Source organism: Diadema antillarum, unplaced genomic scaffold (assembly GCF_040938485.1).
Source record: "Diadema antillarum isolate AM-2024a unplaced genomic scaffold, OU_Dant_1.0 seq00000169_RagTag, whole genome shotgun sequence".
NCBI classification, from domain to species: Eukaryota; Metazoa; Echinodermata; class Echinoidea; order Diadematoida; family Diadematidae; genus Diadema; species Diadema antillarum.
In genome coordinates this window covers 1,313,496-1,329,723 of record NW_027271238.1, presented here as the reverse complement: position 1 = coordinate 1,329,723, position 16,228 = coordinate 1,313,496, and the positions used below count along the sequence as shown (strand labels likewise).

The 16,228-nt window shown below is 39.1% G+C and overlaps 1 protein-coding gene across 1 annotated transcript; it reads left to right on the top strand.

Annotated features, from left to right (window-relative positions):
• The first annotated feature begins 3,522 nt into the window (after positions 1–3,522).
• Positions 3,523–15,603, top strand: LOC139728185 (uncharacterized). The gene is made up of 9 exons (XM_071639148.1): positions 3,523–3,760; positions 4,479–4,630; positions 7,744–7,825; positions 8,574–8,676; positions 10,261–10,546; positions 11,891–12,002; positions 12,670–12,843; positions 13,592–13,691; positions 15,567–15,603. The coding sequence occupies exons 1-9, from the start codon at positions 3,523–3,525 to the stop codon at positions 15,601–15,603; spliced, it is 1,284 nt and encodes a 427-aa protein (XP_071495249.1).
• The last annotated feature ends 625 nt before the right edge of the window (positions 15,604–16,228 follow it).

Sequence of the window (16,228 nt, the reverse complement as noted above, 5' to 3'; positions counted from 1 at the left end):
CAGCATTTCATATTAATCCGATAATGAAACGACCTGCGGTAGAGCCAGAAGGAACTGGCAGGGGAAGGGGGGAGGGGTATTGGAAAGAAACGTGATCTTAACCAGGGGTAATGCATCATCCTCTTCAAAAGGCTGTATAGGACACTGAAAATTGTATTTGTCCACGATATTATTGTAACTGAGAAAGGTTGAATCTCAGGGTGATATTCGTTATCTCTGTAGATGGCCGTTTGAATGGAAGGTCATTCCATCAAGTAAGATGCACAGTTATTTTAACTGTCATGCAAGTGCATTACACCTAGGGGTTTTGGGCTACGACGGCGTTCCAGTTTACTCCCAGGCTTATGAAAATTATGTTCTGTCATACACAAATTATTGTTCTTATCTTAATCATAGTTACATTCATTGTTTGAACTCTCAGTGGATGTTAACGCACGCGTATGGAAAAATATCTGGAACTTCGTAATTGCTAGACATTCGTCATAGTTATCACTACCACTAGGTTTTAGTATTAGTGAGCCATAGTTGGAACTTTGTGTATTTAGTGATATGTGTTAGGGTTGATGCCAGTGCTCTTGTTCTTCCGATAGCAATTTCTGTAAAGTCGTTGCTATAACAACCACAATATGACTTTGTATAATCAAGATTCTAATGGCAAACAAAGCTTCAAACTGAAAGATATACTTTCAGACACTTATCTCACGTTTTTACATTATTTCATTATAAGTGCATGAAAGCTTCCGGAAATATACGTATTACCATGGCAACAGAGATTTTTTATCATTCCCATTTCGATTGCATTTGATCGGGTAGCTGTAAGTCTATAAATCTAGTAATTTTTGCCATTTTGATACTGTATAAAGAGTAAAGGTGTATATTTTCAAAAATAGTGTGTTACCATGGCAACATAAGAAGAAATCAACGAGTAATTAGGACTTTTGTTGCAATTGAACAAGTAATTCCAGTACTATAAATTGAGCCCCCTTTCTGTCACACTTTCTTCTTCCACTCTTTCACAAGAGATTCAATGTTTCTCTTGGTTGGAATAACACAAGAGGGTAGATAGCAATTAGTATCCTGGGCTTGAACCGAATGCAAACATGGCTATGTAACTTCTTCAGAATCCTGCGAACCGTAATACGACTAGCATGACTAGTGTCATGGCAAAGGCTGACATAATGAACTGCTAACGCAAGTTACTTTTTTATGAGAGTTAGAAATGATACATAACTCTGGCTTACATTTTGTCAGTTACCATAATGGTATGAATTCCATGTGTTACCATGTAATACAAAAAAGTGGAGAACTGCATTTAACTTCTCATTGAATTCATGCAAAAATAATTTTTTACCAAGTGTGTGATCCGTAGGACAATTTCGATTACATTCCACTCTTCGCAGTGAACCATTAAAAGATATGTTACATGTGAAATCTTTTTGAGCATATTCAATTGTTTATTTGTAAAATATCCTTTATTTCAAAGTCCTCGCATGTGTGAATTCTTTTTTTTTTCTGCTTGAGACATGTTAGAGTTGCCGAATATGGTAATTATTTCAAATAATGAATGCATTTATCCTGACAATGATGAAGAGGAGAAAAAGAAGAGGGAGGGGCGAGCTCATCCTCCGGAGGGGAAAATACCTCTGTATATCATCATCAATAGTATACATGTACGAATGAAATTGCAAATTACGACGGCATTCTATATGTCGCTGATAAAAGTTTGTAGGAAATCGCGTTTGTTCGTGTGTGCCTGTTTACATGTGTGTCTGTGTGTGCGTGTGCGTGTGTTCATGTGTCCAAAGAGAGTATGATGAGCATGCAGGCATCACCATTTCAAAGTGAACATGCCTCTCCTGATGATGATCATGAATTTTAGACTATACTGATAAACGTGAGCCCAAGGCACAGATACCGGGGATGAGGGCGGGTAAGATGGGCATTTACTGTAGTAAACAATAATTTCAAGGGTTCTATGTAGGACCTACTTGACCTCAACACACACTCACTCCCATATATGCCCACACGTATCAACCCATGCATATGACAGTATGATTATTAATTACAACAAGAATTTTGCGTTATTTTCGGAATTACGAGCATTATTTTTTTTTTCGAATTACATGAGCCTTATTTCATCTTCGAATTAACGATCCTTATTTCATTTACGGAGTAACGGACCTTCAGAATAACGAACCTTATTTCATTTTCGGATTAACGAACTTTCGGAATAGCGAGCCTTATTTCATTTTCAAATAAACGGACCTTCGGAATAACGAACCTTATACATTTTCGAATTAAGGAATGTTATTCCGTATTCGTACCAAAGAACCTTCGGAATAACCATCACCTTGTTTCATTTTCGGATTAACGAACCTTCGGAAAAAGAACTCTATTACATTTTAGGATTAACGAACCTTATTTCGTTTCTGGACTAACGAACCTTCGGATTAACGAACCTTCGGAATAACAAACTGTTTATGCAATGCTATTTTTTCTCTTGATCTACAGACGTTGCTTACAGACTTTGTGGACCTGAACTGTCAGACTTCATAAACAGGTAGAAAATTTCGATATTATATGCATGTATGTTCCTTTTTGCTGTAGAACATTGTATACAGCCAGACACGTGTCTGCAATTTTCAGTATGAACACTTTGATGATGATGATGATGATGATGATGTAACGATGATGATGGCGATGATCGTGGTGGTGGTGAAACAACATCTATATAGCACAATTTATATGCAGAAACATTCAAAGGCACCCGCCTCCCACAATATGTCACACATTATTCACAAAATTGCTGGAAAAGATAGTTCTTCAGTTCAGATTTGAATTTATTGAGGTTTGCCATTTAAACTATTTTTAAAAGGGACACCACGTGTCCGTGTTTAGCTATGACGTAGACGTCAAACAATAGAGTTTAAGCGAATAAAAAATGGGAGTATTAACAAATAAATGTATTCGACCATGTATGATAAGAAATGTTATTTTACAGTAACTTATAATTATGTTTGTATAGGAACAGTCAAACAAGATGACAATGTCATTCTACAATGTTTGAATTTCTCATATCGGCTTGTGCTCAAAACATTCGTTAACGTTCATGTCCACTTTAAAGAGTGGGTTAACTGACACTGAAATGAATGGAATGAAATCGGACTTAACGGAAAAAAAACGCAAACAGAAAAACTGACCAGAAATGAATATTATCTATTAGGGGAAAATTGCGCAAAGAAAATGGTTTGATTTCGCGATTTCTCACTGAAAAAGAAGACAATCAGGAATTTTAGTCTCACGTGTTGTTATCGAATATTGGCAGCAATTTCATCTATGCGACTTATAGTCTTAAGTTACGGGAACTTGCTTGCGTTTGCTACTGCTGAGATATGTGTGAGATGAATAAATATCAACATTGTGTTCATTTCAAACATCTTCCTACAACTACTGTCCTGCCAATTCATGTGTTCTCCTTTCTAATGTTTTACACAAGTTTTGCTGAACGTCATCAAGCTAACGATGGCATCAGGTTCCGCCAGGTTATGTACACTTGTCATCATGATGGTGATGACAACTCATTGTCATGGAAACGCTGAGAGGAACACCATCATCACAGGGAGGTACATTAGAGACCAAATCAATCCAAGGAGGCTGTCACTACAGCTTGACGCAAAGAGGCTAGATTCACTGGAAGTATCCCAAAACTGTACGCAGGACCTACTGGACCTTCTCGCCCGGGAAGACAGTTTGATACCAGGTAGGTTGTTCTTTTGGCGAATTGTACTCGGGTGAGTTCAGTAAAGCCTGCCGCACGCTATATTTTACCAATGAAAACAGGAGCGCATGCAGTGCGCATTATGTGAGCCTCTATAGGCCTACTCTTTGTATAATCACTGTACCTTGATTGGCTGAAAGTCCACGACTGGTCGTGAAAATTTGACATGTCAAAATATCTACGGTTGGCCTTAAGACCCAGTTGCACGACTGGAAACTGGCTAGGCTGATGACGTCACACTTCCGATATCACGATCGTGCGACTTTCTGTTCGTATAAAATGTGCGGCAGGCTTTGCGTGTCTTCACTCGTGTTCAGATTCACCTTTGCTTCATTGTCAGAGTACGGCAGATCTAGTTTACGTTGCTCATCATGTCATGCATATAGCGTTATTACAGTCATGTGATGCGCACGGAAGGTGTTTCGTCGGTACAGTTCGTACATTCCGAAGGCTCGTTCACTCGAGATTCGTGAATCCGTAGGCCTATGTAAGTTTGTTTATTTGGAAGGTTCGATGTTCCGAACATTCGTTTATCCAAAGATAAAAATTAATAAGGTTCGTTATTCCTTAGGTTCGTTTATCCGAAAATAAAAGATAAGATTCGTAATTCCGACAGTGAAATAAACCTCGTTATGACGCCTTTGGAAAGCCTACTCCTGATATACATTTTTCTGTTTTATTTCTCTGCCTTATTGTTCAGCTCTAGATGCCTTTGGAAAGCCTACTCCTGGTATGCTTGTTGGAAACACAGCATGGATTGGCCATTTTGATGAGTGCATGGGTATAACAAATTTCAAATACTGTCTTGTTGATCTTGGTGTCAACATAGCCATAGAATCCAACTCATCAAAGGTATGATTTCCCTAGTGCATTTTTCATTCCTTTCATTGTAATATTTGCCTATCTTTTTAACGCAGTGCGTAGCTTATAAAGTAGCACCATCGTGTAGTAAGATCTTATTATTTAGAAGATTTTTCTTAATAACATTAATTGTAGACTGATGTGAATTCTTCTCATTCATAAAGTCGAAGTACAAGATCAATAATAAGTTGAATAAAGAAACTGAAAAAAAGAGGAGAAACTCACTGTTTCGACGTTTCGCCAATTATCAATTGGCTTCTTCGGGCGAATGATGCTCCCGTTGATGGAATGACCCTTATTTTATAGTGTGAGATTGTGCAGAGCGCACTGGACCTTGTTCAGTGTGCGAAAGACGGCTTGGAATTTCGTGTCCATTAAAAAAAAAAGAACATTAATTGTATATTCTAAAATGATTAGATATTCGAAGGGATCTAACGCTCCTATTTATAGTTTACGCTCGGTCGGCCGTGATTTGGCAGAACTACGTATCTCGATTTTTTTGATTTTTTTTTTTTTTTTTTGCTTTTCGACTTGTTGATTTTTTCATAACATCATGCTTGATATGTTAGAATATGAACGTATAACTCTTTGTTATTCTTAAAATAAAATTCTTAAATATCAAGTTTTTGGGGTAAAATGACGCAATTTAGATGGCAAAACTACGTATCTGCTATAGTTAGGTAGTTTTGCTTGATCGTACTCCTTCATTGAGGCAGCTTGAGCGGCTGGCAGAACTACGTATCTCAAGTTCCGATCCGTACACAATTGTCGTATTTGTACACAATCTATGGGATTCTCATGATCAGGCAGAACTACGTATCTTTTTTAAAAAACTCAAAAAAAAAAAACAAATTTCTCCAAATATGTGTCAATGAGCATATATTTCGAGTATTAAGATAAAACATTAAAGGAATCGTATAGTTATTAGTTGAGACCCAATTTCAGGTTTCTAACTTTTTTGGTGAGATAATGAGAAACCCCTTATGAAATATGAAAGAGCATGTAATTCTATGAAGAAATCAACATTATTTGATGAAAATTGGTTTTGAAATGGCTGAGATATCAAAAAAAGAGCGATTCTAATAAAGTGTGGGACCCACACTTTTATAACGATCGCTTTGTTTTTACTTTGTTTTTTGATCTTTCAGTCATTCCAAACCGGATTTTCATCAAATAAACTTTGGATTCCTCTTAAAATGGTATGCTCTGCACTATATCATAAGTGTTTTCTGGGTATCTCGCAAAAAGTTAAATGCCCAATTCTCATCTCCACCAATACTGTACCATTCCTTTAAAGTTTCTCTTTTTGTGTGTGTGTGTGTGTTATAGAACGCAATTCCAAGTTATGAAAATCACTCTATGTAAAGGCCGTGTCACACCTTTTCGGACAAGCCTTTCGTGCGACTTGCGAAGAACAATTTTTACTTCTCGGAGGTCCCCGCAGATGACCCGCACGTGACAGTACCTATCACGTATCTCACCCGTAGTGGCTCGGAGGTGCGCACGCAAATCTTTTTACCCGCAACCATGTACGCTCTTTAAAAAATCCGGGTCAGAACTGACCCGGAACTGGGTCCGTTGGGGTCACACACCTTTCCGGATCAGAAATGACAAGGAATGGGGTCAGATATGACCCCACCCAGAGTCATGAATTGGATCTGGGTGACCTCATTCCGGGTCTTCATGACCAAATTCCAAGTCATTTTAGACCTGGAACGGTGTGTGGCCCAAACGGACCCAGTCCGGGTCAGTTCTGATCCGGATTTTTTTATTATTTTTTTTTTTAGAGTGTATAGGCCCTGAAACACCTTCCGGACTAGCTATACGCGAACTTGGTGCGTGTAGGGATTTTTCAGACTATACCGGACAATTTCTGAGGGCGGAGAAGGATTTAGTCAGTGAAGTCAATGCATACGTCTTATTTGCTGGACGCGTCTACTTCAATTTTATTTGCGGGTATACTTTGTGACCTGTGTACCAGTCGCGTGGGGGCTGACAACTCAGTGATGGAATTCCTCTGAAGGAATGGCAGAAGTCCCAGAGAATGTCATCATCTTGGCTGCATACGGGGACTGCGAAGTACCTGCGTCGGAGTTGCCTGCCAGGTGCTGCCGCTAAGGGCCTCCTATGGTGTTGTGCGTGGACCTCTCCGGGCATCCCCGCGACTCAACCGCAAAAATTTTTGTCATGCTCGAAACTTGGCTACGGTTAAATCGGAATTGCGTGCGCATCTCCGGGCAACTACAGGCGAGATACGCGCTAGGTACTGTCTGGTGCGGATCAACTGCGGAGAGCTCCGGGTAGCAAATTTGTTTCCCCGCAAGTCAAGCCGCGAAACTTCCCAAGATACGGTATGACAAGGCCCTGAGCATGCTCAAAACTTGTTCTGAGTGAGTCTTGGGGTTTCGCCCGCAGAGGTACATGCAGAACACTAGTAGGAGACCCTTACCGGCAGCACCTCGCCGTCAACTCCAACGCAGGTACTTCTCAGTAACCATAAGTCGTTCGTAACAGAAAACGGATCGGTTTCAAAGCTCTCACGCAGGTCACACGAGTGCACGCAAGTATATAGAAGGTAAATAGCACGCTTCTAGTAGGTAAGAAGCAAGTGCGAACTGGAAAACATTCTTGTCCGGCAGCAGAAAATTCTCCTGCGTGCTAGAAAACCCCTCCTCGGAACAAGCCCGCGTAGCTTGCCCGGAAAGGTGTGACACGGCCTTAAAACGGCAGGCGTTTGAACTTTAAAAGTGAATATCTCGAAATTACTTCAAGCGAGATACGTAGTTTTCCCAGATCACGGCCGCCATGGGTTATACTCAACTGAGCAGTGAAAAGTATAACATAATTTAATTTGCATGCTCGTCAAAGTAAGACGGAACCAAATTATTCTACCTCCGCACTCACATGAAACATTTTAGTTGATGAAAAATTTCCATCCTACAAGACGTTTACCCAGAAGTCATCATTTTCAAATAGTGGGCTTTGAACCAAGCTTTGATAACAATGAATTCATACAGTCATAAAGTCACCAATAAGACCAAAAACTTTCTTGAGAATCTCCCTTGATTTTTTCCATTATGGTTCGAAATGCACTACTCATGCAGGCATTGACTGTGAACTGGGGTGTATGTGTTCCCGTTAGCTGCAGCGAGGCGGATGTCCAAAACGAACTGGATATATTGCTGGGTAAGGGACATTTTTTGTTTCTCTTTAGTTGAGACTATGAGATGAACGATATGGGTTGTTAGCTCCTGACACTACTGGCACATCGTTCTATCTTTTTAGAAAGAACTGCATTTGACAAGACACTAAAAATGGTTAAACTATAGTAAATCTCAGTATAAGACCATGAAAAGTGTGCTTTCTACAGAAGTGAAATGCATTTATGAACAGAAAGTGCCCAAGGTAACAAGGTAACTCAGAGTTAAAATGTTTTATAGTTAGGAGCTGAAATTCTGTAGACAGTTTCACTACAACGAAAGATAGTCATATGGCATGCTATGTAAGAGAAAACTTGAGAAATCACATGATAATGCCAGGCCATTAGAAAGCCATTGAAATGTACATTGTTTTCCTACTTTTTAAAGGAATAGTTTCTAATGTTAAGTTCCAGTCTAGATTTTGATGTCACCAAAACGTTTTTGTTTAGAAAAACAAAACAACAACTATAACCCCGACCAATGTTTTGAAAGGTATGCCATCTTATGCATCACTATTTCCACTGACCATGACAGATTTCGACATTACGTAATTACTTGGGTGGGCTTTTTTTTTCCTTGACAGTTTACATGATCTGTCAGTTGTGTCCATGTTCACAGCTACAGATTTGTGCTCATCCGCAATCGTCTTTAATGAAAGGGCAATGTATAGTTATGTAATTATCCGTGTATCATTTCGAACGCACGGTTTCCAAATGTTTCACAATGTGTGATAGACTTCTTTGACTGGAGATGGATGACTGTTGATGACTTGAGTGGCTCCCCTGTCCACTGCACCGAGAAGAACGTTACTTTCAGCGCAGGCTTCATCGCCACCTGGTGAGCAAACACTTTATTTATGCAGCGGCTTCACACCATCCAGTGTCATAGGCTTTTTACTCAAAGGTCATCATAAAACGGTGACATCTCGCACGCCAAAAATATATTTCATTAGATATGCTAAAATGTGTATGTGCTTGCCTTGTGATTTGTATATATCAATTTGTTCATTAATGGAGTGTAGTTTCGTGACGCCTAAAGGAAGGTTGTAATGATGTTTTGTAGTTACCATTGGTGATGTTCTGTGTTTCCGGAGCATAATGTATTAAGTGAGTCTTGTTTTGTTTTGTTTTGTTTTGTTTTGTCTTTTTTAATGCCTCTGCCATGAAGTGTAGCCGGATGCATTATGTTTTCGGGTTGTACGTGTGGACAGACTTACTTGAGATATCCAAATGAATTTTGATGTATGTAGTTGTGCCTTTTGGTTGCACATGCCCAAGGTTAACAGTCAAAGTTCAAGGTCAAATTCTCAGAAATTCCTTACCTATGAAATGCCACAAGGCATTACTTGAAATATAGTGTGTGCGTGCTTTACCATGAAAGATTCCCTATGGGATCAAAAGTCAAAGGTCAAGTGGAAATGATAGAATTTGATTTTTTTTTCTCCACATCTTCTAAATGGTTCAATGCATCACCACGAAACTTATTACATAATACTTATGCAAGCCCTTCTTGCAAGTGATTGTCTTGGGAATTTAGGGGTCATGAGTTCAAAGACCAAGGGTGAAAAATCAAGTTTTGATGTTAAAAGTTTACTGTGTAATGCTGACATACACCTTTTTCTCTGTACCTTGGAGATTACTCAATGCAGAAACTTAAAACTAGGTATATAGGTGCAGTGGTAGATCCAGGGATAACCACACTGGGCGCACGCCCCCTCCCTTTCACCAAGTCCTGGATCCGCCCCTGTACGTGCATTACTTCACGATGATTCTGCATAGAAAGATTCTGGCCATGGCGTCAAAGGTCACATGAACCGTTGTGAAAATATAACAGTTCCCCCCCCCCCCCCCCGGATATTTTGAAAATACCTCAAAATATCATCATGGATATTGTTGGCCAGGGGATCAAAGGGCAAAGGTCAAGTTAAATGCTAAGTTGACTCCACCGAACTCGAACTCTCTTTTACAATTTAGCCATCCATCCAAATGAAACCTACTTCAATGAAAGTAAACACTGAACATATTGCTTTTGACAAACATGTCATTTCAGTTTTTGGCAATTTTGTAACACCATTATTGTGTCACTTTGCCAAAACGTACTCAATACCAAGTGGGAGAACCATGCATTATGGCGGGACACACCAGTCGCCATATAGCGACATTACCAGCTTTTCTTGCATCGTTTCATATTTCCATACGTAGGCCTACATGACTATTATATTTCAGCTTGAGTATTTCCGAGATTTTTGTTTCAAAATGCTATATTATGCAATTTCCAGTGGGATTTACTCGTATTAGATTATTTATTGAGAAAGTATCCCCGACGAGTCGGTCAGTTGTTGCCACATTAAATTCCATGTTCTTATGACGGTATTTTACAGGATCATTGGTATCTTGTTGTGGTATTGTTATTTCTTCGCAGGGTCCTAATTGGATTGCTCTTCGTGCTGTCATTAATTGGAACCATTGCAGACAAATATCTCAAGCACAAGGAAGCTTCTGAGGCGCATCTCCAATCTAAACCCACCTCAAACGATCTGACCCTTGATGAAAAGTCACGTGCCACACTGAACCACTATGGTAGCACAGATATGATGAATACTTCGGCTGAGGGAGATCAAGGCTCAAATATTGGAAATGGAACAAACGAAGGAGATGGCAAATCTGATCTGTGTGCCAATGTGGAAGATGGAAAGGAAGTGGCAACGGTAAGCTTCCACATATGTATTTCTTGTATATATTGAAAATATTGAAACAAAGAAAGGGAAAACTGACCAGAAACAAATGATAAATAGTGAAAACTTTGAGCAAAGAGAATTATGGACTATGGGACGAACACCGCCAATATAGGGCTTTCAATAGCTCAGTCTGTAGAGCACCGGTCTAGTAATCCGGGGGTCTCGGGTTCGAATGTCGATGAAAACCCATTTTCTTTGCTCATAGTTTTCACTATATGTATACATGTATACATACATAAATAAATATATATATATATATATATATATATATATCGATAGATAGTACGAGAATAAATCGTTCAACGGACGTAGCCAGTTCAGCGTGTGATTTTTTGCCAATCTTTCAGTCTTTTCTTAAGACCTTCATCAGGGCAGTGCAAAAGTAACACATAAGATGACTCACTGGTATACATTATAACAACATGGCTGCCCCCGTCAGCAGTATAAATCTAACTAGCATTAGTCAATGAGGGTCATTTTATCAATGGGTTCATAGTTGTTGTTTAACAAAATACAATAACAATATAAAATTTATCAGTTCATATTTTTGGTTACATTTTATCAGGGTACATGTCAGGCCAGGGAGGTGGGCTGAACATCCGCGTATTATTGGTTATAAAAAGTATGAGGGTATGAAACAATACATACAAATGGCCAATTTGATATCCTCGTGTTGTAGTATTTCATAAGACTATGATAATAATGTATAGGGCTGAACATTTACACACTGAATACCCCAACGTCCAGTCTTGCACTGCTGTCATATCACTTGTATCCTGTATCATTGTTAACGAAACGAAAATGTTTATAAGTCTATTCTTTTAACGAGATTAGACGCCGCAGCAGGATCTTTCCTGTAGAGAATGCACCTGGCAAGTCATATGGGCGTCTTGGCGAGTTACCATCGGAATTCGTTGTAAGACGATTTTATACAGAGAAGAGCTCCAAGAAGTCCCCTAATTTGGCAAATGTTTAATCTTCGGTAGATGTGACAAAATTCTTCCCTGGCATCTTACCCTTATAATGGTGCAGTGTTCTCCATGCCATGATAAGAGAGGAAGAAGAATAAGTATAGTTGTCGCTATTCTATCCCTCTTCCTCCTCCCGCTTGCACTATGCCCCTTGCAATAACTATTGCCTCAATAGAATTATATGTATAGGCAGAGCATATTATTGTTAGCTTATTTGTTTGTTTTTAAGTCAGCATGCTCTTTTCAATTTCCCAATGCTATCCCTTCGATTTTCAAGGTATTTGACTGTTTCAAGGTATTTGACTGTATTTGCCTGTTGTTGTTGTTGTCGTTAATATATTAGTTGGATATAGTGTCTACTAGTCAGCTACCGCCCGAGTCTGCAGCTGAAACAACTCCACTGATGGATGTCTCTGGCAGTGAAAACAGACGGAGATGGAAAGAGAAAGCTGCAGGTGTGTGTCAGAGCTCCTGTGTGTGTGTGTTTTTTTTTAAACGTCAAATTTATGATGATGCTTCGGAAGGTTTCACGCTAAAACCAGTGTTCATGTAAATAAGACATGTAACGAAGTCGAGACCCGTTGGTGTATGATATCTGGTTTATTTCATCAGTGTTATAATTCTTGTGATGGGGCAGTTGAGTCGTTCTGCAATGGTATGTAACTAGATGATAATCGGAACCGGATGCATCGTCCCCAAAACTCGGTGCAAATTTAAGGACGCGGGTTTGTATCCTTTATAATTTGATAGTTTTGGAAATGCTTGACACTTGCACAGTAATTTCAAAAGAAGTTAATCCTGGTTCAGCTTTTCCATATCAGTGACAGCATGTAGTACAGGTAAAATGCAATAACAGATGGCTTGCCAGTTGAGTTATGAAATTATTCTGTGTATAGGCCTACGTTATTCCCATGTGCGAACATTCGTTGTGTATCATATTTTTGTTTTGATCGCCGGGTGATCACCATGCTGAAAATATGAAATTTAGACTGATTCGATATTGTGTTAATCTGTCGAAGTGGACTCTGACGATCAAGTGGTGCAACTACGGAGAAACCATATAAAATCGCATTGCTTGCAAAGACTCACATGGTAAATATATTCATATTCAATTTTGGACAGGAATATTATTGAGCTTCCTACGCTGCTTCGCCATCTCCTACAACCTTCCAAAGATTCTAAGCACGAAGCAGGCAGAAGGGGAGATACCTTGTCTCAACGGGATCAGAGTCATTAGCATGTGTATGATCATTGTCTTTCATACCGCAGCAAGGATCTTACGAGTGGGCTTCGACGGTAAGGGCTATGTATTCGTGAAAATTGTATGATTTCTCGACCTGTCTATGTATTGTTTTGCAAAGAAAACGAATGGACAAGATGGCATTAAGATATAACACTAAAGGATACTTTAAAGACAAACGCCCAAATTCTCGAAGGCCGACTGCTTTAAAACATTTTTTTTTAACGTCTATGGTCTAAAACTGGGGCTTCATAGCATTCGGCCTTTGGTCAAAAGGCTATGTAAGGTGTAATGATTTTGGTAGTAAATGGCCATCAGACGACTTTACAAAGGGCTTAGTTAGATGTTCTGAAAGTAGTATGATAAATAAGATCTTCGACGGGAGGCTCGAACCCTGTTAGACTATACGCTGGTATCTGATGGTTGTGATTTGAATTGAACATCAAGCTACAAATTTTACTTGTGTAACGATTTGTAGGTTTGATAAGCGGCAGTAGAAAACAATCATGCTCCCTATGTTTCCCATGTTGGGAACGACTGCTGTTCATAGTTGCTATGTTTTTGACAATTAAAACAATTGGCCGTCTTCTTTGAACCAGATTTAAGATTTACAGTTGAAGCACACATATTTGTATTAATTTTGAATCACAAAAGCAGTTTCTAAAATTGTTTTAAGGCCATTTGCAAAAGTTCAGTGCGACTTAGACACAGCCTTAGAAAGTGATGAAATTAGGGTTGAAATTCTTTGACGTTAGAAGCACTCCATTAACCATCTCTTTTCATTTACTTGGTTGTCATTAACAGATATTTCTTCCAGTGAAGTATTTACCAGGCTGTTTGGGCCTTTCACATCCAAGGCGATAGCAGATGGAGACTTGTATGTAGATGTCTTCTTCCTACTAAGGTAACAGCAACTTCTACATTCAAAACGAGCTTGACGATTGAATGAAGGTCACATTGCTGTCATGTTTCGTAAGAAATTTCTCAATGTTGCTATAGAGTCGTGAAACTTTAAAACCATGTCCGGAACCTATAAATGCATTATTTGAAGTGTCTTATAACATGCATATTTTGAAGGGCAAGAATCACCAATATTTACGTGCTCTGTTTCTTTTTAACGTAAATGATAGAATGGCTTGGGAATTGAACATTAGTCCTACGCTTGTTCTCACGTGTTTATTGGACGTTTACCAAATCATCGTATTCACTTAGTAACAATCACCTGCGTTTTCATATCGGGGTCATCCAACGAGACCTACACCCACGAGTCATACGTACGGAAAACGAGCTCGACATTGAAAAAAGGTCCATGAGTCATACAGCCCAAAGCCATTCAGCCCATGAGCTAGACACTAGGCAAATAAAGCCCATGAATGCATCCAAGAATAGGGTAACATTGGTCTACGAGTTCGCACAAGGCAAAAAAAAAAAAAAGCCTATGAGTCCGTCACTAAAGGAGCACACGTGGCTTACGTAGAGTTGAATAGTGTTGTGTGCCGACTACGCCAAACTTACAATACCCTACGCCATGGCTATGCCGGCCTACGTAACGTAGATACGTTCAGACGAGGTTAAGCTCGTAGTTAGGGACCGTGTAGACGCACTCGTAGTTAGCTAACCTTGAAGTTAGCTCGATGTTAAGAGCCACGAGATATCTCAGGGTGAGCGCTCTAACCACGAGCCGCGGGGGTCCCCACTCGTAGTTAAAGGGAGGCAGTCCTGAGAATTTTCATTGTACTGATAATTGAGAAGAGTAAAAAATATTCCCTTTCACCAGTTTATACGCGTTGAAATCAAACACTGTCTCCGTACACGATTCTGGAAAAACAATTCCTGCAAGCGATCGTGTAAGAACCTGCAAAAAAGTGAAACGTCAGTGATGCCCAACTAACCAAGTTGACAGCCGTGCCTCAGAAAACCAATTTAAGTGTTCAAAATGATCCTATTATGTGAATTTTTCATATAGGCCTAATGTGACAATATGTGGTTTTATCATTTATTTTAAACATAATATTTCAAGCTTATTTACATATGATTAATGTAAAATAAACTTGTAAACTTGAATCTACGGATATTCTAAAATCAAATATACCATCAAATAGGCACGGTCCTTTTCGAGCTTCCAGGCCATCCGTGTTGCATACTACTTTGCGTATCGCGTACAAACCACTCTAGCGCGCATTCTTATCATACTCAGTCTGAGTTTGGCATTCAAACCGAAGATTACCTGGGCACAAGAGACTCGAATTCTTCAAAGAAAATGTTGTTTCTATCTCGATATTTCTGTAAGTACTAAGATATCAAACGAATATGACTTCTACCGGGAAGGGCAAAAACAGGGGGCCGCAGAAATCAATAGTGTCGAGTTCGCGAGCTGTACGACTCGTAAGTGTCGGTCTTAGGACGTGCACCCATGATATCATGATGCGTTGTCACAAGTTTTTATCTTCGTAGAAACAATAACGTGATCTAAGTATACACACACGGTTTGTTTGTTTTTCACGTCAGGCTTAAAATTATGTATCGAAACGTTTAACTACGACGTAAGATACGTGCGCCCATGACATCATGGGGTGTTGTCACAATTTTTTAACTTCCTAGAAGCAATTTTTCATTTTGGTTTGTTTGTCTTTCACTCTAGGCTATTAAGTACCGATACGTTTAACAACATCGTTAGATAAGTGTTTGTTTTTAGACCTTAGTAATAACACATGGGCATTTCATCAGAAAAAGGGTACTTTTCAAGAATGTCTCTATATTTTCTGTTTCCAATGTGCAGTACCCCTGAATACAATCTGATCCTCAAGAACACTTAAATGAGAGTTAACTTTGTCCAAAAATTGCTTCAAACAACCAATCAATTAAAATTTATGCCAAAATCAAAAAAAAAAATGGGTGAACGCGTGTAACGCAGGACAGAAATCTATGTTCTAACATATGAAGGTCAAATTATGAATACTCAGTGAAACTTTGTTGTTTTTCAGTTGAATGGCTCAATTTTGATGAGAGAAGATAAAGACAGCTGTAACAGTCTATTGACCACTGTGTTTGATACCATTTCTAGGCTTGCTTTTTTTTTGTAGTAGTGAACGCGTGTAACGTGGACAGACCAACTTGTCGCATTTTGGTCTGTCCATGTTACGCGCGTTCACCAATAAGTGTAGAAATGGTTTAAATCGCAATTTTCAATAGACATTTACAGCTGTCATTATCTTCTCACACCAAAATTAAGCCATTCAACTGAAAAACAACAAAAAAAGTTTCAGTGAGGATAATTTGACCTTCATAATTACTGTTAGTACATAGATTTCTTTCCTGCGTTACACGCGTTCAGCCAAAATTTTTCATTTTGGCATGAATTTTAATTGATTGCTTATTTGAAGCAATTTTGGGGCAAAGTTAACTCTCATTGAAGTGTTCTTGAAGATCAGATTGTATTCG

Bases quoted from the DNA above. Each gene is read 5' to 3' on its own strand.
- LOC139728185 (XM_071639148.1), top strand. From the start codon at position 3,523: ATGGCATCAGGTTCCGCCAGGTTATGTACACTTGTCATCATGATGGTG. The intron at 12,844-13,591 runs GTAAGGGCTATG...TGTCATTAACAG, and splicing joins CTTACGAGTGGGCTTCGACG to ATATTTCTTCCAGTGAAGTA. The intron at 13,692-15,566 runs GTAACAGCAACT...TCCAATGTGCAG, and splicing joins GATGTCTTCTTCCTACTAAG to TACCCCTGAATACAATCTGA.